At 36.2% G+C, this 25,125-nt stretch overlaps 1 protein-coding gene across 1 annotated transcript in view; it reads left to right on the top strand.

Annotated features, from left to right (window-relative positions):
* Positions 1-25,125, top strand: part of LOC120426848 (out at first protein) — a 146,567-nt gene that overhangs the window by 100,448 nt on the left and 20,994 nt on the right. Inside the window, exon 3 of the mRNA XM_052707769.1 lies at positions 23,531-23,665. Within this exon, the coding sequence (XP_052563729.1) occupies positions 23,531-23,665 (135 nt within the window). The remainder of the gene's footprint in view (positions 1-23,530; positions 23,666-25,125) is intronic.

A 25,125-nucleotide genomic window follows, 5' to 3' on the forward strand; every position in this document is an offset into this window, starting at 1 on the left:
AAATTTTAAATAACAAATCAAAAAATGGTGAAATAAAAACTAAGTTTTTCGACGGGCCGCGCGCAGAAGCGAGAAAATTACTAAAACGGGAAAAATCTGCATTTTTCAATAAAACTGCAATAACGTTAAAATTTGACCGCTGACCATTTCAACCATTTCAATTTCAATTTGTGAACAGTTGAACAGAGACAAACTCGAAATTTTTTCTGATCAAGTTCAAATATGGTGGAGCTATTAATACTATCAAAACATGTAAGAATCATTATTATGCACCCCTTCTTTTTTTAGCAAAGCCTACTACCCCCCCCCCCTTCTCCCCAAAGTTTTGTGATCTTCTTTTTTAAAAAAAAAACCTGCAGTTTTCAAATGGCCATATCTTGGAAACCAAAAAAGATTTTCTAAAAAAAATTTTTTTCTTTCAATCATAACTTTGCAATTATTTGAGAAAAAGACTTTTTACAGGTTGCATGGTATAGAAAATTGTCCAAGGAATTCGATAAAAATATAATTGTTATCCTTAAATGCCCCTCTAACATTATATTTTAATTGACCGGGGAACACGCTGATGATAAAATAAAATATATAAAAATATAATGAATTGGTCAAAACTGAATTTTAATACTTAAAACGTTAAAATATAATGTTAGGAGGGCATTTAAGGGTTACAATTATATTTTTGTCGAATTCCTTGGACAATTTTCTATACAATGCAACCTGTAAAAAGTCTTTTGCTCAAATAATTGCAAAGTTATGATCAAAAAAATAAAGTTTTTTAGAAAATCGCCAAGAAAAAGGGCGGTGCCAAAAATAGAGGGATGGTCCACTCAGCACCAAACTTGGGATTTCCGTTAACTATCAATAGATGAACGTTCCCTCCATGTTTGGTCCAAATCGGTGAAGGTCGAGTCCAAAAGTGTACCCAGTTGACCTGGAATGACCCATATACATTAGGGTGCCCAGAATATGGGACTTTGTGTGTGTGTGTGCAACCAACCAAACGGGACCACGCGGCCGCTTCTTACAAATTGAGTTGTTTCCATGTATTTTTTAGATCTATATTCTATACATGCAAATAACTCGCATAGGCATTTGGAAGGTGTTAGCTCTGCCGGGCTTCGGTGACCCATTTCTACGCTGGCTAGCCAAGCGCGAGGTCCCTCAGCTTGAGTCGACAAGCCCCGCCCTGAAGAACGTTTGCATCAATCGGATTCAAACGTTATTTAGAACTTCCGAACCCTCGTCAAATGGACAAGGACCCAGCGCGTATATAGTTGGTAAATACAGTATTCCTAATTCCAATCATAGCTCACCAAGTTGCGATGGCCTAGTGGTTAGCATTTTTGCTTACCAATCTAAAGGACGGGGGTTCGAACCCCGACTCGAGCGACTTTGATTTTTCGTTCATGTTCAGAGTTTCAAGATTTATATTTCCTATACTTTCTCGTTGGGAGCAGATGGGAATCGAACCCAGGACCATTCGCTTAGAAAGCGAAAACCGTAACCAGTCAGCCACGGCCGCTCCTTAGTGCCCAGAATATGGAACTTTTTCTCAAAACTTCGCTCCACAAGCTGAATATTGTTCTTTGACCTATTTTAGGACTCTGGGCCAAATATGAGCAAAATCGGTCATCATTTACCCATTGATACTCGGAGGTGAAGTTTGTATGGGAAAAATCGAAAAAATGTATGGAAAACCCAAGTTTCTTACGGTTTGGTCTGCACGGTGCGCTACTTCCATCCAAATATTCTCAAAAGTGAGATTCTTATTGAAAATTACATGCTCTACAACTTTGTAGAAAATACCAAAGCTGTAAAACTCGATCCTGAAAAGTTATTAACGATTTAAAAAAGTCATTTTTGTATGAAAAACATTTTTTCCGCCAACTTCGGGCTCGAAAAAAAAACGAAAAACCGTTTTCCGCTTGTGGAACAGGGGGTCATTTTTTCTGGGAAACCTTATATACATGAATTCACCATGGTGTTCCTCAGATGATTTTACATAAAAATCATTTTTTCTCATGTTGGGCGAATTGAAATCTCTTGAGATAACATATTTTTTAGCTTGCAGTTTGAGAATTTATTTTCCACACGATACGTTGCGTTTTGACTAGAAATCGAAAAAAAAACATAATGAAATTTTGTTTTTAAGTTAAGAGAAGTTTAGTTCACGAAACTCACTGTTTCGAACCTAATTGCTCTTAGTTAAAAATTGTAAAAAAAAACGCAAATTTAGTTCGTCTAACAATTTGAAAAAGTTTTCATGAAAAAACATGTCTTTTTGAGAGTGTTGAAATGTTCATTATTAAAAAAAAGCTGTCGTAATTATGGTTTAAATCTTTTAAAGTATTCAAAATTTACAAGTAGGCAACTTTCAAGAAATGCCTTAAATTTGACCAAAGACAAAAATCAGTCAAAAAAGATGGAAATTCTACGGTTGAAGCCCTTTTCAAATGTTAGTCATGAATTTGTAACTCTCCGATTTTGATAATATTTGTGTTTGGAAAGATCAGAAAATTTTACGCATGTTTCATTGTTATGACATTAAACATTCAATCTTGCACAACCATGGACAATTTTAACAAAAACAAACTTTAGGTGGATTTACCTCAAATTCGCAGCGCATTTCATGAATCATGTTTTTTTTTTTGTTTGAATTGGAACACAGCAAAATATTTCTTGTTCTTGCCTATGCCAAAAGTGGATTTTTTTTTCTTTATTAACATTGAAAAATATTTTCAGAGCGTTGCAAATATAATTTAAGTTTTTTGAGAGCATACACTGTCTTGCAAAGTCGACCAGAAAAATCATGAGGCAAAAACATATTTCCCTCCAAAAACTGAAACATTTCTAAGCAAATAGCAAAGCTTCTTCCTTTTCTGTGTCAGATTTTGCCAGATTGTTCACTTAACGCCCATTATGAACAATTTTTTGATTCAAATAAACGAATTTTATTGAAAATCGAAATAATTAGAATGTGTTTTTGTAAAAGAAAATTTAAATTCAACATTTTTGAGACCATAAAAAAAGTTATATCATCTCAATTCTATAAACTTTTGAATGGATTCGTATCCTTCCTCCCCTTAACCATTTAGAATGATTAGATTTTCGTCTGTCAGATTTTTTATCGTTGTCAGATTTTTATAATTCTGACCTGGTAACCCTGAATTCAATGATTGTAAAACAACTCGAATGATGTAAACTGCATTCAAGAACACTTTTTTTCATCCAAATCCGAATAAATAAAAAAATCAAACCCAACCAAGGCTTGAAATTCATTTTTTTTAACTTTTGCTCCCTCCTCACTTCTTTATAAATTTTAAAAATGGTAATTTTTTTAAAGAATGTACCTATACTTCCCGAATTCTTCACTTTGAAATCAAGTTGATTTTTTTTTTCAAAATTTGTTATGTTCCCTTCTTGATTGTAATTATTAATAAAGTTTGGACTGAATTTTAGTTTGAAATTTCAGCTTTCCATGAATTTCAATTTTCGCAAAACCCCTCATCAGCATAAACCAATTAAACCGAATCAGAAATTCATGATACCTCTCGCCACCGCTAATTAACTTCACTACAACACGACCTCGCACACCGCCAACGCACGCAAAAACTCGACAAATGCAAACAACACTCCTTCCTGGTCGCGGAAACCGAGGCCGAGGCCACGCCGCCGGAAAAGTCACAGCGGAAAATGTCGCCCACCACACGCGATGACAGTGCGATTTTTCCGAGATTATGTTTGCCTTGGGGGAGGTTTTCCACCTCTGCGTGATTATCTGAGGGGGATGCACTGAGAAAAATTTCATTTAAAAAATTTAATATTTTTCCGTGTTGAGAAAAGTTTTCGTTTTCCTCGTGGAATTTCTTCAAAAAACAAATTGTTGTCTTTTTTATCCAAGTGTTGTCCTCCTCAGAATAACAATTCTCCCGTCCCAGCAGTGTGGGTAATTAAAAAGGATTTCAAATTTACGACGCTCACGAAGATCGAGAACGCTTTGATTAGCTTAATTTAATTAATTCCGCTCTTGGTAAACGCTAGTCTGGCCCGTCGTCCGTTGGAACCGAGAAGACATCGTCGAAGTCCTTGAGCCCTTTCCGCTGCTTCACTGGCTCGATAGCAGTGTGGTTGTGTAAAAAATTAAGGGACTCTTCCGAGGATCGTCCGTGGGTCTGCCGGAAATGTTTTATTCAAATCTTCCGGGAGGGGTTAGAACAACGGTTATTTGCATAAGGACATCCCTCCTCCCACCACAGGCCGCCCCAAGCTTTTGGTCGTGTTTCGCGCAGGAAGTGATTTAATGGGACAGTCTGGAAGTGACTTCTCCCTCTCGCCGTAGAAGACGCCCGAGACCCTCTGAGAAAGTAAAGTGGAATTATCAATTTTAAATGAGTGTCTCGTGTTTTGCCGCATTTCAGGCGGGAAAGTGACAGGAGTCTGGCGAGCTCATTGTTTGGCAGGGCACTGACGAAGGTTGGCAAATGTTTGACAGACTAATTAAAGCGGGTCCTGGAAATCTTTCCCGTTTGGGAAGAGATGTTAATGATTCTTGAGAAAGTGTATTGTTTTCAGTGTGATGGGGTTTAATGTCAAGTCAATAAGAAAGCAGCTTTGGTACTGCATGAATGAATAATTTTATTGTTAGCTTCAAGATTGAACGCAAATAAAGAGATTTATACAAATTTACTCAAGAGACTAACATATCGACGCCGTTGTGGTAACTTGTCGTACGTCGCTTTTTGACGTTCCGAGAAAAACGCGTTTTAATGTTTGAACCTTGAATAAACAAAACCGAGAGCACGCATTGTAAACAATAACAAATAGGGTGTGTCGAGATAGCAAGACAAAAGAGCAGTTCTCTACGGAATCGGTCTTTTTTCTTTAATTTTAATTTTTGTATATTTTAATCCGGCAGAAACTTTTTTGGTGCCTTCGGTATGCCCAAAGAAGCCATTTTGCATCATTAGTTTGTCCATATAATTTTCCATATAAATTTGGCAGCTGTCCATACAAAAATGATATGTGGAAATTCAAAAATCTGTATCTTTTGAAGGAATTTTTTGATCGATTTGGTGTCTTCGGCAAAGTTGTAGGTATGGATATGGAATATGATACACGGTAGAAAAAACTAAAACGGTAAAAAATACTAAAACTTCATGCGCAAAAAAAAATTTAGATTTTTTAGATAGTATTAGAGGACATCAAATGCCAAATTTTCAGAAATTTCCAGAATGGGCAAAACATCTTTAAGCGCGTTATGATTTTTTGAATCAATACATTTTTTTTAAAGATCGGAATATTGGTCGCAAAAATTTTTCAATTTCATTTTTGATGTAAAATTGAATTTACAATCAAAAAGAACTTTAGTGAAATTTTGATAAAGTGCACTGTTTTCAAGTTATAGCCATTTTTATGTTACTTTTTTTCAAAATAGACCCTGAGATATTGCTATGCAAAGGTTTAAAAACAAGAAAATTAATGTTATCTAAGTCTCACCCAAACAACCCACCATTTTCTAATGTAAATATCTCAGCAACAAATGGTCCTATTTACAATGTTAAAATATGAAACATTCGTGAAATTTTCCGATATTTTCGAAAAAAAATATTTACAAAATTTTCAAACCTAGACTAACATTTCAAAAGGGGCCAAACATTCAATATTACGCCCTTTTGAAATGTTAGTCTTGATTTAAAAAAAAATAATTGGCTTCTTTTCTCTTAGGGAATGCATAGGACAAATTCCGCCGTGACGTTGCAACGCTTTGACTTTTCTTTTTTCAGTATTTCGGCTGTAACTCAAAAATTACATTGAAAAGGTACGCATGTTATTACAGATTCGGAATGTACATTAAATTTCCTGTAAGAAAAAATGTTGAAACTTTATTTTAAGCGAATATTCTATTTTTGAGAGGGGAATATGTTGCGTGACGTTGCAATGCGTGACTTTTTCTTAATCTTGACCCAATTCATGTTTCGCCACTAACTCTGCTCTGTTAAACGGCAAATTTGGAGTTCTTCTTCCAGTTTTAGTGTAAAGTTGGCCAACAAATCGAATGCAATCATTAGTTTTTCGAAAAAACTAAACCTCGATTTTTAAAGACCACTTACATTTTGTGACGTTGCAACGCTCTGTTTTTGAAAAGAGGGGTTTTCGTTGCGTTGCAACGTAACGAAATTATAGTTTCAAAATAAATCATAGTTTTTGTTAGGCTGAACAACTGTAGGTTAAGCTTTGATTATAAGACATTAATAGACAGTACAAGGACATGTGAATTGATTGGCCTGCCCATGTTAGACCCCCCTCTCCCCTTATAACGCCATCACAGTAGCAGTACGATTTACGAAGTTTTCCAAAGCGTTTTCAAAATTTTTTTTTATTATTCCATTATTACGAAGGACATACCCCCTTCCTCCCCTCTCCCATCCTCAATCCATGTAACGGGACGTCCATACATTACGTAACGGCGTAATATCAAGGGGGAGGGTTCGAGGATTTATACAAAGAAAAGTTTATCGGAAATGTATTACCAGGGGTGGAGGGGGTCTAAAAATATAAATGTTTTGTTAGTAATGCAAGAACGCTCCCTTGATATTTTAATGGTTTTGGGCAATTTACAAAACACGTGGAAGTTTTAGAAGGGAGATAAGGAGCTTCAAGTTTTCAGGAGGAATGAAATTTATAAATAAAGTGCCCATATCGTTTGTTCATGGCCCCTAAGGGGTGATCTGCAAACAACGTAACTTATTTTGTTGATTTTGTTGTGCTTTTTAAATTGAATTTGAGGAAATAATATTACTGTAAACCTGCGCAACATAACATGTTTAATTGCGAACAACTAAACGTTGCATACAACTTATTTAAGTAAGGGTTCGTCCAACAACAGAGTGACAAAAGTTTGTTTAAAAAAACAATCGAATCACGTGATTTTTATTGTTTAATAAATTTCACTGTAATTTGACTTATATAAGGGTGTGAGATAGAAAAAAAAATCGTTGCGTTGTATAAGAATGAACCCTCACGTAAATCAGTTTATCATAAAGGGGCCATCCAGTAACCACGTTATTACTTTTTTGAAAGTTTTAGAATTTTTCCCCCTTGTGAACATCGGACTAATTTGATTTGTTCAACAAGTTTCATAAAATACTTTTTTTGCAATTCCGTCGTGAAACTACTTACTTTTCCTGTCATTCTTGAACGACGAAATAGCCTACTTTTCTGTACCAAAAATAACAGAATCGAATAGCAACACTTTTCAAAATAAATGCTGAAAAATTCTACTTTTCAGCACTCAAATGGGTGCTGAAAAGTTGAACTTTTCAGCACTTGTTTGGAAAAGTAACACTTTTCAACATTTTTTTGATTTAATCGATTTATTGACAAAATCCATGAAAATTTGACATAAAATTTCACTCAGTGTGTGTTTTTTGGAATTGCAAAAAATGTTGTATAGAACTCGTTGCAAAACTTGATTTTTTCAGCACTCTTCGTATTTATCCAACTCGGTGAACCTCGTTGGATAAATGTACGACTCGTGCTGAAAAAATCCTCTTTTTGCAACTTGTTGCATAAACTACTATTTTCGAGTTGCATACAAACTTAAGTGACGGAATTTGAAAATGACCCATGTACAATTCTTTTGTAAATATGCTCGGAAACATTGTATAAAAAATATATAATATTTAGTACCCTTTTATCTTCAACAACCAACTACGCATACACCTTTTTTGCCATGTGATCAATATGATTTAAAATTTCGTGACGTTGCAACGCAAACTTAAACCTGTTGTAGCTTTGGATCTAGACAACCAATTAAGTCGCTCTAGGTTGCATTTGAAAGCTCTTTCCAAGTACAAAGAGCATGCGAAATATCAAAATGATTGAATGTTTAGTTTTTTGTTGACATAAACAAATGTCCCTTTTTCGTGACGTTGCAATGCAATAAAATGGTAAACTTACACTAGTTTGAAAAAATACTTAACTTAAAATAAACTGAAAACCCATGACATTTCCGTTTAGTACAACTAAAAACCTACAAAATGCAATCAAAAGAATAATTTTTGGATTTTATTTCGCTGAAAACCAGGAGTTTTTAGAAAAATGTTTTAAAACGATGATTTTTATCACGAATTGATGCATAACTTAACCAACTTGTTCAAAATGATATTCAAATGATCAATTAATAAAAACCATGATTTTTGAAGCTTCAAGTAGTCTAGAATCGAGGAAAAATATCCAAATAGCTCATACACGCTTTTCAAAATTTCATCCTAAGGTGTACATTGCCGGAGAATGTGTCATAGACATTCATCAAAATAAAAAAAAAACACTTCAATGAAAAATATAAGAATAGTGGATTTGCAAAAACCTTTGGGCATTGCTTTTATGCATTATTTCCAATCCTAAAAACCGATGTGCCTTCCCGTTCTTGCCAACACACAAAAAAAGGTGCAGATGGTTATGTTACACATGGCCAGTATGACAAAAACATAGTATAAGGCTCTGGAGATAAAATCTTTTCAATTAAATGTGAATAATTGTATATACAAAGTTTGTTATAAACATTTGTGATATGTGATTTGTTATTTTATTTTTGATAATTTTATCTTGGTTAAAACTTAAGGTAGTATTCTAATATTTCATAACACATTTAGATCTCACTCATAGAGAAATTTTCCCTACCATCAGGTCAGCTCAACGAATTCCTGCAGCATATTTCCCAAAAGCTATTCAGCTCATTCGAAAGCCCATCATTCTGGTCGCTGGAACGAATAGAATCTGCTGGCTCGGGCCGGGATTAAACGGTCGAGGCCATTGCAAACACACTCGAACGGCAGCTTTGCCGCCACCAGGTGACCTTTCCAGGAAGCTCTACGCACCATCCGATCCGACTTCACTCGCAACCGAATTCCGGGAATCGACGGACCGCGTCCTTCGGTTGTAAATGTGCCTCATGTGCTTCGGTGTACACCAAAACCACTCTTCTCCATAAGATGTTGTATTTTCCAGTTCGTGTGGTTTGCTCTTGATGGGGTGTACCTTTACGTTACAATCAACGTGAGAGCTTTGCTATACGACCGGGATGCGGTAAATGCCTCCACTTTCCTATCACGGGTGGGTGTGGGTGGAATGTGGTCTTATGGACCAGCGATCCCTCGTGAAACCACCACCACTTTTCGGAAGGTTCGGAATTCCATCGCCGAAATGCGTTGGTGTTGAAAGGTTCCGCAAGCTTATTTCGAAATGAGTTTTGCGCTACAAGTGAAGCGAAGAATATTACGGCGAGAGCTTCCAGGATTATCGGTGCTAAGGGGTACTCTTGGAACTACTTTGAAAATTTGGTTGAAATGAGTAAAGCAACCTTCGAGGAAACATAATAAACTATTTACCATGGCTCAAAAGGTCCTTCCTGGAACACTTTCTTCGACTGTTCCAGAGCATAGAATTCATGCAAAATTGATCAATGGCAGTCCAGCAAATGGCCCTCCTCAAATGGTTCGTTCCGTCGCCGGTGGCGTTCGTTTTTATTATTTCTTCATTCCGTGAAAATGAACCCATTTCAACGGATGGCGCTCAGCAGTTTCAACAAACAGACCGCAGCTCTGGCAGCAGACGGATATTACCCTTATTCGAAAGGATAACTTTTATGGGCTGGGTTCGCTTCCTTCCTCGAGATTAGGCAACAGCCTTCCGGAGAGAGTGAAACCTTCATTTACTGTACTTATTTGAGTTAATCCTAAAAAATCGAAGTCTAGATGTTCAAGAGTCAACATCTACAACATTTACCCTACATGAATGGGAAATGAATCCCGTTTACAATCCACTGGAGTTTGCAGTTAAAGCCAGTAGCAATTACGAAGCCATTCCAAAGAACCAACAACGCAAACGGAGAGGCTGTACCTGGACTGAACTTTAATCAAGACACACTTCTGCAGCCGACTGGGCAGCTGGACTGGACTGGAGTGCAATGAATGATGCTGTAACAAAATTCTCGTTACATGGAGCTGTACAGCGAGCGTAAGTACGGCAATCAAACCGCGCGAGGTTTTATTGCTGAATTTTCATGCTAAAAGGTTACGTAAAAGTAAGGAATATGCTTAAATTGTTGTTTTTTAGGACATCTGGATATTCTGAGTTTATGGGAAAATTTCGATTGCCAATTTAATTTTACCATAAAAGTTAAGTTTTCATAGGGCGTAATGTTGTATGTTTGGCCCTTTTAAAATGTTAGTCTTGATTTAGAAAAAAATGAAAATTTTGTTTACGAAAAGATCGGAAAATTTCACGAATGTTTCATATTTTGACATTGTAAATCGAACCATTAATTGCCGAGAAAACTTCGAATACTTTCGAAAAAATTATCCAAAAATGGCAATAACTTGAAAACAGTGCACTTTATAAATTTTTTATTAAAGTACTTTTTAATTCAAATTCGATTTTACATCAAAAAATTGAATTGAAAATTTTTGCTATCAATATTTCGATTTAAAAAAGTCAGTATTGATTAAAAAAAAATCATAACTCAGTCAATGATTTTTTGCACATCTTGGAAAAAATACATATCAAAACAATAAAAAATAGTGTTTTTTTTGCAAATCAAGTTGCAAAAGTTAAATAAAAAATCATAATTTTTTTTACCGTGTAAATTTTTTTTTCAGTATAGTCCTTATGAATTCCTACAACTTTGCCCAAGACACCAAGTCGATCAAAAAATTACTTCAAAAGATACTGATTTTTGAATTTTCATACATCATTTTTGTATGGACAGCTGCCAAATATGGAAAATTATATGGACAAACTAATGATGCAAAATAGCTTCTTTGGGCATACCAAAAGCACCAAAAAAGTTTAAGCCGAATTAAAAAATACAAAAAAAATGAATGACTGAAACCTGAGAGAATTGCTCATGTGATTTTACCAAAAAATGCAATGTAATTATCAACTATTCAATCGGAACTCTATTTTGCGCTTTCGAATTTCCTGAAAAATCAAATTTTCCTGATCACTGATTCTCCTCATCAATTCTGGTGTCAGATCTGGACAGCTTCGAATCAACCGGTTGCAGCAGAAATTAACATTTCTTGGGAAAATATTTCATCTATCAACAATCCCGAAAAGTGTACCCACCTTTTTTGGAAACGAAAAAAGTTACGGAAATACCCTCTCCACCACCGACTTTTGAGCTTTTTTTCCGGTCGGCAAATCGTCATGACAGGGCTATCCTGCCGCACGTGCATTATAGGCTGAGATAAATTTATGACAAAACATGAATGAATTTTAACAAAACTTGATCGGAAACCGCATCAACTGCGTTCAATGTTGACACTCGTCCTACAAAAATATTGTTCCGACCAGCTATGCTACTTTGCCACACGTGGTAATTGCGGCTTTTTTATTGATGTTCAAACTTAAAAACGCGTTTATTTTGAAAACGTAAAAAAAGCAAGTGTGACAAGATGGCACGACCACGTCGAAATGCTGAAAATGAAGCAATTTTCCCAACCGCCATCCTCTCATACCAGGCTGTGTGTGCTTTTATGACCGTTTTTATCTGCAACATTTGAAGCTGCTCACACACACACGTGCATCGAAAAGCAGGGGTGGAGGTTACGCGTGTGGAGCTAGTTTACTGTCAAAACATTTATACGTTCGTGCAGATCAACAACCGAACGGATCTTGCTCTCACTCTTTCTCTCTTTCTGGTTTGTGATGCTGCTGCCGTGGCTCTTCGGTGGGACTGGGCCACCAGGATGCGTAGGGTTCCCACCGAGAGCATTCCTGATTGCCAATTGAGCCGATTGATTCCTTTTGATACTGTTTTGCTAATTTGGTTTGTTGCGAGAAAAAGGGCTCTTTTGGAATTTTTCCTTACAGTGTAGATTCTTTGAATTGTACCGGGAACTGATTCCATCCAGAGATGGTTGGGGTTTGCAGCAACATGAAGCATGTTTATAAACCAATTTGAGATAATGTGTTTCCTACACATAATTGATTCATTTGAACAAGAATGAAAACACCATGCAAAGTTTAATCATTCAGCGCTCACTTATAAAAACAAACATCAAAAAAGTTTACAATAAAGTACAGCGTTGTCAAAACTTCAACCGGGTCGTCAAACGTACTATCACAATTACCTTCCACATTCCGACCCCTTTCAATAGTTCCGATTCATCTTCACCGTGGGGGTGCCGGATGATGTTTTCGTATTAGCATCAGCATGATTGCATATTTCATGATCCTTTTCGCTTGAGTAGGGTCCTCGAACGGCCAAACCAAGTCAGACCAAGTCAAGTCAGGACGACGTGACGTCGGCGATACCCGTGTATTGAATTGCAAAAGAAAGGATTGAACAAGGTGCAAATTCTCGTTTGAATACAAGGGGAAAGATGGGAGGGAGGGGAAGCTAACCGGAAGTAGGGCTTGCCACCACCTTTCGTTGATGCCTTCCGGTTGCCGCCCCCGGGGGCAGCAGCACGCGGCATCGTATCCAGGCGCAATAAGTTCAAGGATAATCATTTGATATTATCAGTATTTGTGCCGCAACTTGTTGATTGCTTGCTTGCTTCCTTCCCGTTTTAGAAAACTTGCTCCTTTTGAACTGAGTGGGTCGTGCTAAATTGTGCGTTTTATGGTGGCGGGACAAACGGAAGAAGGAAACTTTTGCATTCGCCAGGTTCTCGTACGAGAATTTGGCTTTGAGTTAAAGGGGAAGCTTTTATTCGGTTGACTGATTTGACAGATGCAATAATCTTTATCGATGAGAATCTTCCGCATAGTTTTTATAAGTTTTCAAATGACCCCATTCTCCCCTATACACTTTTCACTTAACTCTTTATTTCAACAACAAGAAAAGAACGAGAACCACTTCAAGCCGCACCACTTTCGAACCGTTTCATCGAATCGTTTGGCTTTGATTTCCACCCGGCTTCTGAACTCTGCACCGGCGTAAAATATGGTGAGAATTTCCTCAGATGTTGCTTTCCGCACATGTTTTTCCTCCCTGTTTAGCATATTCACCACACACATATCAGTTTGGCTTATCTAGGTTAGAGCTTTTCCGCCGCAGTAAGTTGGCCGTTTCTTGGCAAGGAGTTGAAAATAGAAAAAAAAGAGTTCAACACATGTATGCGAGTTGCGGTTGATATAAAAGTGATTATTTTATTCAAAGTTTCCTTCCGACAACCCTCCTTTTGGCTGCTGCTGGACTCGTCGTTTCAACTTATGCTTATGAAAGTTTCCGCCAGTGCGGAGCCTTAAGCCGATAGATTTCCATGACGCATAGCTAGAGCTGGGAAATTCTTTTTTTTTCTGCTTCATCCCGGTTAAGCTCTCTGATCCTGGCCTCGTGTTCCAGGCCAGTTTGCAGTGGAAGGGCTAAAGAAATTCCATCAAAGGAAACTTTAGCCCCGCCGCCATGGACTAGCAAAAGCCTGTGGCCGGGACACCAGGAAGCAATAACATCTGAGGAGAGCCTGGAGGACTCGGTTGCTCGTCTCGTGGACCACATGATGAGCCACATGGGGCTCTATTTGCCAAACCACTACGAGGGGTATTTGCTGATGGTGATCCTACGCAATGTGATGTGTGTGTGTGTGTGTGTGTGTGTGTGTGTGTGTGTGTGTGTGTGTGTGTGTGTGTGTGGAGAACTCAAAGGGGTTTGGATGCGTTAAGCTCTTCGGCTGGATCGCATTTGTTAGAGGGTGAAAAAATGAAATGCTTTGAACAAGGATACAGAGATAGCTTTGATATAAATGGAATCTGCGATAAGGGTCAGGAAATGTTTCATTATTTGTGTTTTGTGAATAGTTATGGACATTTGATGCATGATGATGTTGGCTTTGAAACATGGATGATTCTGGAGATGGTTTTGCCTTCCTCACTGAGGTAAGGCTATAATCCTGCTCTAAAAATTGACATTTCACAGAAAGTTCGTAGACTCACATTTATGACTACCGTCAGTGGGGGTGACTATAAGTCAAAAAACGATACACCTCTCGTAAAAAAAATTAACATCGAAAATCTTTCAACGTAGATTTGTTCTTAGATAGTTTACTAATATTTTTATCTAAAAAATGGTGGATTTTAATGAACACTACCTTAAATGCCAATACTTTGAAAATTGACCCTATCTCACCCCTTAGAGGGGGTGACAATGGGTCAAATGAAACTAAAATGATGCTCAAATACAACGATATGGCAAAAACAAGTCATCCATCAGTGTTTCTTGTTCGAGGGAATCGTATTGACGCGCTACAATGTTTGAAGTGGAGATTTTCAAACATTAGGGTAGTTTTCGAGCAATTCTAACAAAAATATTAGAAAAATGATTTTTCGAGAGATCATTTTTGGCCAAAAACGAACCTCAACTTTAGACAGCTGCCAGAATAACATGATTTGTTCTAGAAACAAGATTCCGTAAAAAATCACTTTGACCCAATCTTACCTTTATATCTTTATATTTTTATGAAGCCGGATATGGAAGCAGGAGGTCAATTATTATTAATTGTTTTATTAACCCTCTACAACCCAACCCCGCCTCTAGACAGGCTTCGATTTAAAAAAAATCGTCAAAAATCATTTTTTCAACCAATTTTTGATCTTTAAATTTTAGGGTTGGAAATTTGTTTTATGTGACTTTGACAATGATTTTGAAATAGTAGTTTATGCAACTAGTTGCAAAAAGAGGATTTTTTCAGCACGAGTCGTACATTTATCCAACGAGGTTCACCGAGTTGGATAAATACGAAGAGTGCTGAAAAAATCAAGTTTTGCAACGAGTTCCATGCAACATTTTTTGCAATTCCACACACACTGAGTGAAATTTTAAGTCAAATTTTCATGTATTTTGTCAATAAATCGCTTAAATCAAAAAAAAGTTGAAAAGTGTTACTTTTCGAAACAAGTGCTGAAAAGTTCAACTTTTCAGCACCCATTTGAGTGCTGAAAAGTAGAACTTTTCAGCATTTATTTTGAAAAGTGTTGCTATTCGATTCTGTTATTTTTGGTACAGAAAAGTAGGCTATTTCGTCGTTCAAGAATGACAGGAAAAGTGAGTAGTTTCACGACGGAATTGCAAAAATGTTTTTTTTGGGTCAGACTATGACATAACGCATTTTTTACAATTTAAATGATAATGGTGCCATTCTAAAGCAGACAATGTGAAAAACAAGAAAAAAATTTGAAAAATTGGCTGTAAAAACATGAAAAAAATAAATAGGAAAAATGTAATGATTAGAGGTAGCAGAATAGGCCAAATACCATCAGAAACAAACATAAACTAAACAAGATAAATGCAAATTAAAATACTAAAAATTAAACAAAAAAAAAAACATAAAACAAGACAAGTAAAATTTATTGTAAAACAAAAGTTGCTCAAAATAACCTCCTAAACAAGCGAAAAATCTGGAAAAAAAATCATAAAATTAATTACTTTCAATTACTGCACAACATTTTTAAAAGTGTGTGAATGTTATTTCTGATCGATTTGGTGTATTTGGCAAAATTAAGGTTATAATTATGGTATAGATAGAAAAAAAAACATAGCTTTTTTATTGGTCTGCTTATCACTTAAAGTAGAATTCCCATTTTTTATTTTTATTTTTTTCATATAAAAACATCTGTTCATAAATATCGAGTTAAGGATTGTTCAAAATCTGATACCAAAGATATGAATTTATGTAAAACAAATATTTTTGTAAAAAAATTAAAATATTGTGAAACAAAATTTCAAAAATGTAATTTTTAATCTAAACTGCCTTTAGTTTTTATTAATTTTTAAGTTGAACCAAATTCAAGTTACAGGAATTTTTCTGTACTGTCATAATTGGGTCTGGAGGATTGAGATACGGTCATACACATTTCAGCATTTTTGTATGACCCAATCTCGCCCCCAGACTCGATGTCACCCCTGATGACGGTATTTTTTGTAAGCAAAGCAATATTTTTCAGGGCTTACAAATTTTCTTACATGTTCATTTTGTGACTTTGTTGATCAAACGACTGGGAAAATTCTTAAAATTCAAAAATATATTTTTGCTGAACTGCTTCAAAAAAAAACACAAAAATATCAAAACTAAAAAACTTTGTCTTAGGGAAACAACGTTAAGTTATAAAAGTGAAATAGAAAAAAAAATGCGATAGGTAACTAGTTTTTAAGAAAAATATCAATCATATCCTTCAACTTTGCCCACGACACCAAATCGATCAGAAATCTCTTCTCAATGTACAGATTTTTTTTTTAATATTCACATTCTCATTTTTTTATGACCAGCCTCTTTAATTGTATATATAAATGCATCTGTTCATAAATATCGAGTAACTTCTAATTCTAATTCTAATTTTATTCTAAAAAAATCTAAATTCTAAATTCTAATTTTACCTCAATTTAGACTGAAAAATTGACATTACACCAGAAAAGAGGAAAAATTACACATTTCCAGAGGTAAAATTACATATTTTTTCTGACATAAAAGATGTAATATTACCATGATTTTTTTTTCTGTGTAGGAAATGCATGGAAGTTGTTTCCAAATAAAAAAAACGTTGCTTAATCCACCTTCAGGTAGTTGGTGCCTTCCTCTCATTTATAGAGTAGTTCAAACAACCTAAGTTACTCAGCTTTGTTACCAACTACTAGAACAACAAATTTCTCCTCCTAAATTTCAAATTATACTTTTTGATAAACTTAAATCGATTTGCCGAAGAGAGTTTACAATGTTAACAATGGATTGAAGTTCAGTTTATTTATTTTAAATTTCAATTTTATTTTTGCAAAGTAGATTTTTTATTATTTAAAAATGCCTAAAAGTCAATAATTTAATCTTTGAAAGATATAAGACCAAAAATTTATTTTTATTTATTGACTGAAAATGTATAAAATATGTCGGATAATAAATATAAGTTCAATTTTTTAATATATTTGACAAACTGCCCCTGACCAAGCCCCTCTGTCAAAACTATCCAAATCGGCACAACTTATTATTCCAAAGTTGTACCCCATTTTCGAGGCAAGATTTCAACCAAGGCCGGAAAGGGTACCAACATTTCTCCTTCCATTTTTTCCCAGACAATTTCCCAAATGTGCCCAATTCTGTGCAAATTTACGACATCACGCTGCTTTTCATAAATTTACCCGCCGCCTGTCCTCGTCCTCGCCGTGCATAATACATGAACATGTTTTCTTACTGGAAGGCACGCACGGGGAGGTCTCCAGGTCCTGGGGCTCGCGTGCCAAAATTTGACATTATTTTGGCAAACGGATTTCGTGACTTGAGCTAATGCTGGGGCTGGCGACGACGACGACCGGGTTGTACGTGCAGACTTGGGCCTTTCAACTTCTTGGCACACGCGATGAGTGGGGTGAAATTGGGCCAGTATGCAAGCGCAACCTCGATGATGATATGGTAGATGTGGTAGGCATCATTTTGGGCTGATGTATCGTGTGGTCGTTCTTGTGGCGGTCCCTTGACATGGTTTTTCTGGTTGTTTGAGCGTCGTGAAGGATTGTCAGCAAATGAATGTGAGGGGGATAGTATCGAGGCTAAATTATCTTATGGCCACGAGTTCTCGTTGACTTCTTTTCTTTTGGTTATGCTCGCGATTGTATTCTGGAAATTTATTAATACATCAAAACATGAATCACAACAGCTAAATTTGGTAATTTTATTGCCAATCATCTCAACACCATCTCCAAACTTAAACACTAAAATTGCTTCCAACGAAAGCTTTTCCCTTCTTCAAACACCTGAAACCACAGAAAGTTTAAAGAACTTAATTCCCATTAACTTCTCGTCCAGATTGTTCCCCTTGCGCTAGGGTGGTGTCGGTGGTCAAACTGCTCCAACCGCACTTCAGAATTTTCACTCTCGGCTTCCAAAGTTTGGCCCTTTCGGAAGTCTCATTGATATTCAACGAGTGAGAAGCACCACCCACGACGGGGGATGTCCTGCTCGCAAGGGCCAAGAATTTTTCAGAGCGTGAAACTGTCAAACATTCCAATCTCGATTGTTCCCTTCCCAAACGTGGAATGGCGTGAAAATTCATTAAAACTTTCGAAGTGTGTGTGGGTGTGTGTTTTTGTGAGGAAGGTTTTCCCTTTTCACCGCACGCTAGTCAGTAGGGTGAAAATCCGGAAAGCTTGCGCAAACAGAGGAATTCCACAGTGCTAAAGAGGCAGAAAAAAAACAATTTGCGCCTCATAAAAACGTGTGAAGAAGCTAGGCAAATGCAATCAAGTCATTTGTACCTCCCGGCAAAGTTCACGTTGGAGTGAGGTCCAACGATGCTGAATAATTCTGAGAGAGAAAAAGCAATCAACGGATTCAACTGCAAAGAAAAAAACAGTAAAACTTCCGGAAACCAGTTCCGGTCGGCAAGAAACGAGCAAACTTTGCCCCCTGTCACTGTCTCTCAATCCGCTTAGCGTTGAAATTGAAACAGTTGCGAAATCGGTTTAAAATGTAACTCCAACGGACATTGGACAGCGCGCATCCACTTTGGTGATGCCGTTTCGTATCGGGAAATCGCTCTGCCATTAGAAAATCTCCCAGATGTACTTTTGAGCTTTTTGCTGATGCACTTGCTTTCAATCGTAACAAATCAAATTGATTTTTTTTTTTTTTTTGTTGAAATTTATGATTTTATTGCGAGCCTTGTTTCTCAGAAATTTCTAAATCTCATCTGAAAATTTTCTAGCTTTAAATATTCAAACCTTTTCGAAAAATTACACCTGAACAAAGTGCTGATAGCGCTCAGTATTTCAGCTGGAATTAGAATGTTTGTTCTAAAAACGGTGACACAAAACATTCCATGTGAGCTTCGTTTGAGCACACCTGTGTCGATTCCAGCTTCCTCTGCCAGTAACGGTCTTATTTATCACACACTGTGGAACCAATCCAGTTGGAACTATTCGTCGATGAATGATGAATGATTAAGGTGAGTGTAAATTTTCTTTTTGCAATTTCTTTACTTTTGCTGTTTTTAAATAATGATTCGACATTTTTGTTAAAACTTTACGATAACGTTTTAAAGTTTGACACTCATCTAAACAATTTCACAAAACTACGTATTTTTGGAAAAAAAATCTTTTTTTTTATTTTTTTTACAAAACAGGCATAAATGATTGGAATTGTTTCATACATTTCGATAGAATCTTTGAAAATACTCATTTCTTTTCACAAAACTACGTAGGGGAACAGCATCGAATTCCAGCGTGCCTCTAATGTTGCCATATCAGCTCTTTGACATTCAATTACAGCCCATTAAAAGTGTTTTCAACTGAAATCGAGTGATAAAAAGCTCAATAAGAAGTGAGCAAGCAAGTTTCTATCAGAAGTTTTTCAAAATTGTTGCTTGAAAAACAGACAACAGACGTAGCGGCTAGAACAAAATAATTTAAAAATCGTGTGTAAAAACATGGCTGCCAATCACACTAATCAACTAGCGCCATCTATTAGCCTATTGGCACTCTGTAAAGCAGCCATAATGGTTTTCTGAGAAGGTGTGTTTGAAAATGCATCACACTGAAATATAAAAAAAAAAAAAACATTTTTTTTTCAGTTGTATGAAAAAAAATGTGAATACGTAAAGGTTATTTTTTACTACTTTATTGAATCTATCTAACTTATTTATCTACGCGATTTTAAAACAGTTTAAGCTATTTTTAAAAATAATATAAATAATCAAGCTTAAAAAAAAGTATAGCTTGATGCTTTTCTCAACACAGCAACCTCTGTCGCACTTGAGCTGTCAAATTCTCGATGGCTGTGCTTGAAAGGTATAATTTTAACATTTATGTTACCATTTCAAAGTTTAGACACTTATCTCAAAAATTTCACTAAACTACATATTTTTGCATAAAAAAAAAATTTTGTGTGTTTTACATAGCAGGTTTAAAAATGATTGGAAATTATTCATAAGGTGGATGAAATCTTTGAAAATACTCAAAAAAAAAACAACGCACTTTTGAAAAAAAAAATACTCAATATAAATATATTTTTTACTATTTTGGTACCCAAATAATCCAATTTTTTGTAAAAAAAAACTTTTTTTTTATATTTTTTTCAAAACAGGTAGTTTTTGAAAAAATTGAGTGTTTTAGAACAATTCGTTATTACTTTTGATAGGTATGAAAGATTGATCATTTGATACTTAACCCGTAGCAAATATTTTTCAAAGTTTATGTCGCCACCCCCTTCAAAATTGGTGTGGAAAATCAGGTGACAAAAAAAATATTTTACCAAAAAACTTCAAAATTTCCATGAAAATTGAAATCTAGTCAAGTGAAAATAATCTAATATGCATTTTTTTGCATTGATAATCATATTTAGCATGTTTGAGCTTGTTTTAAAATGTTTTGAATTTTTATGAAATTCCAATGTACAGCACCGCAAAACCGCAAAATTTAACTGATAATTTCGCAAAAAAAGTTATCAAACCATGTATAAAACATCACTTAGCTTGAGTTTCATTGGTTTCAGTGTGTGAAGTCATTATTTAGTAATAAATATGTACTCCTGGAGAGATCCAAAGTTTGTTTACATTCGTAAGAAAAAAATGTTCCAAATTTGTGGATTTCAAGGGTCAAAGTAATTCTTAAAAAACTTCATATTAAAGTTAAAATTTGCGTATGTTCGATACAGCATTCGAAAGATCGCAAGAAAAGCTTTCAAATGAAGGCGAATCATTAAGTTCAATTATCGATTTGCTATGATTTTTTGAACATTGGCCGATCTGGAAACCGTTCCGAATATGTGGGATGACCGTATTTACAAAATAAAATGTGTAATTGCTTTCGAAATGTAGGAATAAATCCCAATCATTTGATACCCTAATTGTAAAAAACTAACATTTTTAGTATTTTTGGCAAAAAACGAAGTTTTGTAAATTTTTTTAGTATTTTTAAAAATGTTATATCTTTCGAAATGTATGAAAAAATCCCGATCATTTGATACCCATGCCGCCAAAAAAAAATTGAATATTTTTTCGAGAAACAATTTATTTTTAAAATACAGGAAAAATGCTTATGTTTGGAAGCACAGAATATCTCAAACAATATTATTATAAAAAGAATTAATTTTTATAGAACATTAAAAATAAGTTTAATGTTAGGAAATCATTTCAAACTTTGAATGATTAATTGAATGGAGTGAATATTAACAATAACAAACTCTAGATTTTTTGTGAAGGGTGTCTAATTTTTGAACTCATAAAATCGTTAAAGAAAAAAAACGAGTCTTCAAAGCGTCGTTCTTATCGCATTCTCATCTCATTTGAGACTTGATTTTTTTTCTAGAAGATCTTTCAAATGTTTCAAATCTCGGGTTAGTTTTCAAATGGTCCTAAGCGCCAGTTGTAAACAAAGCAGTTTTTCGATTGGTTCTCGTTCAATTTACGAATTCCCAAATTCAAAAATGCTTTGAATTGTTCATTTGCACGTCCTCTAGAGGCTCTTTACTGAAACACAATGAAAATTTGGTTTGTTTCAGAGAAAAATTCAAATAAGTTTCTGAGGTCGCGTTGGCTGTTACGACGTATTGCAAACTAACCAGTTTCTCCCCTTGGGTCTAATAAATCCAGCTGTGCAAGTGCAACATTTCTGCGTTCCTCTTCTGGTCCTGTTGCTGCGCTCAAACCGGAATCAGAGTTCCAAATTGGCATTGACACGCAGTTGTCTGCATTCACCAAAAATGTGATCCGACAATGTGACGCTTGTGATGCAAAAGAGTATTAGCAGCTGTGATCCATTGTAGGTCGTTCCGCGAAATTTCCTGCAGACCGGACCGCGCAATCTGGGCGAGATGCGCAAGTTGACTGAACTGATTGGACGTCAATTTTGAAGTTCAGTGGATAAAACCACACTTTGCGGGTTTTTGTTAGAATATAGTCAGCAAATTGCTTCTATCTCTACAGTCAGGGCACACAAAGTACGGGAGTTTTTTCGTGAACTCAAAGTGTCACCATTTATAACCCCCAAAAATGTGCAAACAAGTTGAAAAAATCGTGACACGATCCAGGCCAAAAAAAATCCGCAGCACTCCGGTCGCTATTTGTGCTTTCCGCAGCGACCAGGCGCCAGGATATTGGAAAGATAAATAGAAAGTGAAATATAAATCCGTTCGATGGACGACACGCCGAAAGCCTCCTTGATTCCTCAAACATAGCTCAAGTGCATCGAACCGCATACTTGACTCGTTCGTTCGCTGGTTGTATAACATAGATCGGTGAATTCACTCTATAAATACACCATGAATGCGGTGCAGTTTTCCCTATCTTGCACCAGGTACACACGGCGATGGCGATAGGCCGTCCATAGAAAAACTGCTGCATCCCAAGGTAAAGCCATCACCAGAGCCGAAGTACTCTTCCGGTTGAAGTATGATCCGGATTTTTTTGTGTCCGCTGTAGGCCTTCAGACTTTGTGGCAAGCACCATAAAGGACGACTTGTAAAAGTGGTCACAGAATTTGGATATGGGATTTGGGTTGTGAAAATCATCTCAATCTCATCTCAATCTCATCTCAATCTCATCTCAATCTCATCTCAATCTCATCTCAATCTCATCTCAATCTCATCTCAATCTCATCTCAATCTCATCTCAATCTCATCTCAATCTCATCTCAATCTCATCTCAATCTCATCTCATTCTCATCTCATTCTCGTCTCATTCTCATCTCATTCTCATCTCATTCTCATCTCATTCTCATCTCATTCTCATCTCATTCTCATCTCATTCTCATCTCATTCTCATCTCAATCACATCTCAATCTCATCATCCCATCATCTCAATTTTCAATTACCATCTTTGAAAGATTTTCCCATCACTGTCACCGAAAAAAAACACAAGAGTACACGTGACACGATTCACTCTTGCCGTGATTTGTTTGACGTTCGTGTGGTAATGCCACACAGCGCAGCCCCCGCTTGTCCGTCCGGTGGCTGCACTTCGGACAGGGGGATTTTGTAAGAGGAGAGCAGCCTGGTGACGGCACAGTGTCTTCTCCACTCTGAGTGTTTTTGTGTTGCCGTGCTGCCGTTTTCTCTCAACCTGAGCTGCTTGAAGAACCGCAAGAGTTGATGACAGGCGTGGAGGGGATGGTCACCCATAGGAGTGAAATGAACCTTTCATGATGAGAATGAGATGAGAACGAGATGAGAATGAGATGAGAATGAGATGAGAATGAGATGAGAATGAGATGAGAATGAGATGAGAATGAGATGAGAATGAGATGAGAATGAGATGAGAATGAGATGAGAATGAGATGAGAATGAGATGAGAATGAGATGAGAATGAGATGAGAATGAGATGAGAATGAGATGAGAATGAGATGAGAATGAGATGAGAATGAGATGAGAGAAGAAGATTTTTGTTGCTATTTCAACATCTTTCCTTACTTTATACAAAACGAATCACCTTTGGATGCACCTTTCCCATCGAAAAGCCAAATTTATTGACATTCTTTCCCGATATCAAACGTGAACCATCACGTGATCTATTCTCATCACTAACTTTTCCCCCTTTTTCTCGTTTTTTGCAGGAAGTTCAAGTGCTGAAAGCCCTCGTCCTGGGCGAGGAAGAACGTGGCCAGAGCCAGTATCAGGTGATGTGCTTCGTGACTAAATTTCAGAAGGGAGATTTCATCACTGCCGATGCGATGGCGAAATTACGACAGGTGAGAGACATTTACAAAGGAAGTTGTTTCCTTCTTTTCCCCCAACGCGCGTTGTGCAAAAAGTGACCGGTTCATATTGGGATGACTTTATTTCGGCTGGACGTACAGGACTGTAATTTCCTGTGGCAGTTCTTTTTTTCCCTTGGAAATGGTATCACCTTTGAGGATAGACATCTCCGTTTTCGAAACTGTTGTTTTTTGCCTCCATCACTTTATGGTCTAAAGGGAAACAAAAAAAACTCTCCAAAAAACGAACAGTTGATACCTTCAACGAGCACTTTCAAACAGCAATTCTTCTTCGGAAATGTTGAGAACATCCAACACACTTGGTCACTCACTCCAAAGGCTCCAAGGTGAAACTCCCGCTGGAACCGAAAGCAAATCAAGCTTTAGACACTGTGTCTTGTGTGTGGGACACTTTTTTCCCTCCCTAACCTAGGAAACTTTATCATCATCTTCCAAGTACGAGGGGCAAGTTTATAAAATCCAAAAGAAAATGAAGCGAAACTTTTGCTCCCACGTGGCTCCATACACACACACACCATGGCCATATTGTCAGGCAAGCATTTGACTTATTAAAAAAGTTGCTTCCGGGCGCATCGGAAGGTTATAGTTTCACCTTGCTTGCAGCAGCAGATGTTCGCGCTGCGCTGCTTGGTGATTGGAAAATTGTTTGCGAAGATCATCATCGCCATTCGGGTCGAAGAAAGTTTGTAACTGCTGGCTGACGTGCAGATAATCAATCATGGTTGTTATTATAAGTTTTTTTTTCTCATCTTATCTCTTGAAAATTGATGATAATATTACAGGAAATACAGGTGTTATCTCAACAACATTTACAAATGATAGATTTTTTGAAGTTTTACCCAAAAATTGATGTCTTTCTTTAGTGTACTTTAAATTTTATGTATTGTGAGTTAGTATGAAGTATGATTTTATCATTAAGAAAATCAAGTTTTTTCCACAGATTTTGCCATTCACAAATATAAATCTAAAAATGAAATGCAAGGTTTTTAAAACACTTCTAGTTTATAAATAAAGATAACTGGTAAATTATTTATTAGTAGTTTCGCTAGACGATCAAAAACGTTTCATTTTCGTAATTTTTTTTTTATAATTTTATGATTCTGTGCAAACAAAATTATAATATAAAACAGTGAAAATAATTGTTTTAATAAATTGTCTATAAGCCCTTCGATTTTTTTTAAGGAGAATTTGATAATATTTCAAGACACATTAAAAAGGGCTTACCCTTCTAGAATCGATTGCTTAGTAAAGGGAGGCAACCTATGGAATGTTAACGTTAACCTTAACATATTATCATTATGTTGAGAATGAAACTGCCACTAAATCCGCTTTGTAAATGCCGGCCCCGGTACTCTTCAAGGGTGTTCCCCTCAGGAACTGGGAAAGATTTACTACTTTACAGTAACAAAAAACTGAAGACACAAAAAAAAGTT

The sequence above is a fragment of the Culex pipiens genome, chromosome 2, assembly GCF_016801865.2.
Source record: "Culex pipiens pallens isolate TS chromosome 2, TS_CPP_V2, whole genome shotgun sequence".
Classification (NCBI taxonomy): Eukaryota; Metazoa; Arthropoda; class Insecta; order Diptera; family Culicidae; genus Culex; species Culex pipiens.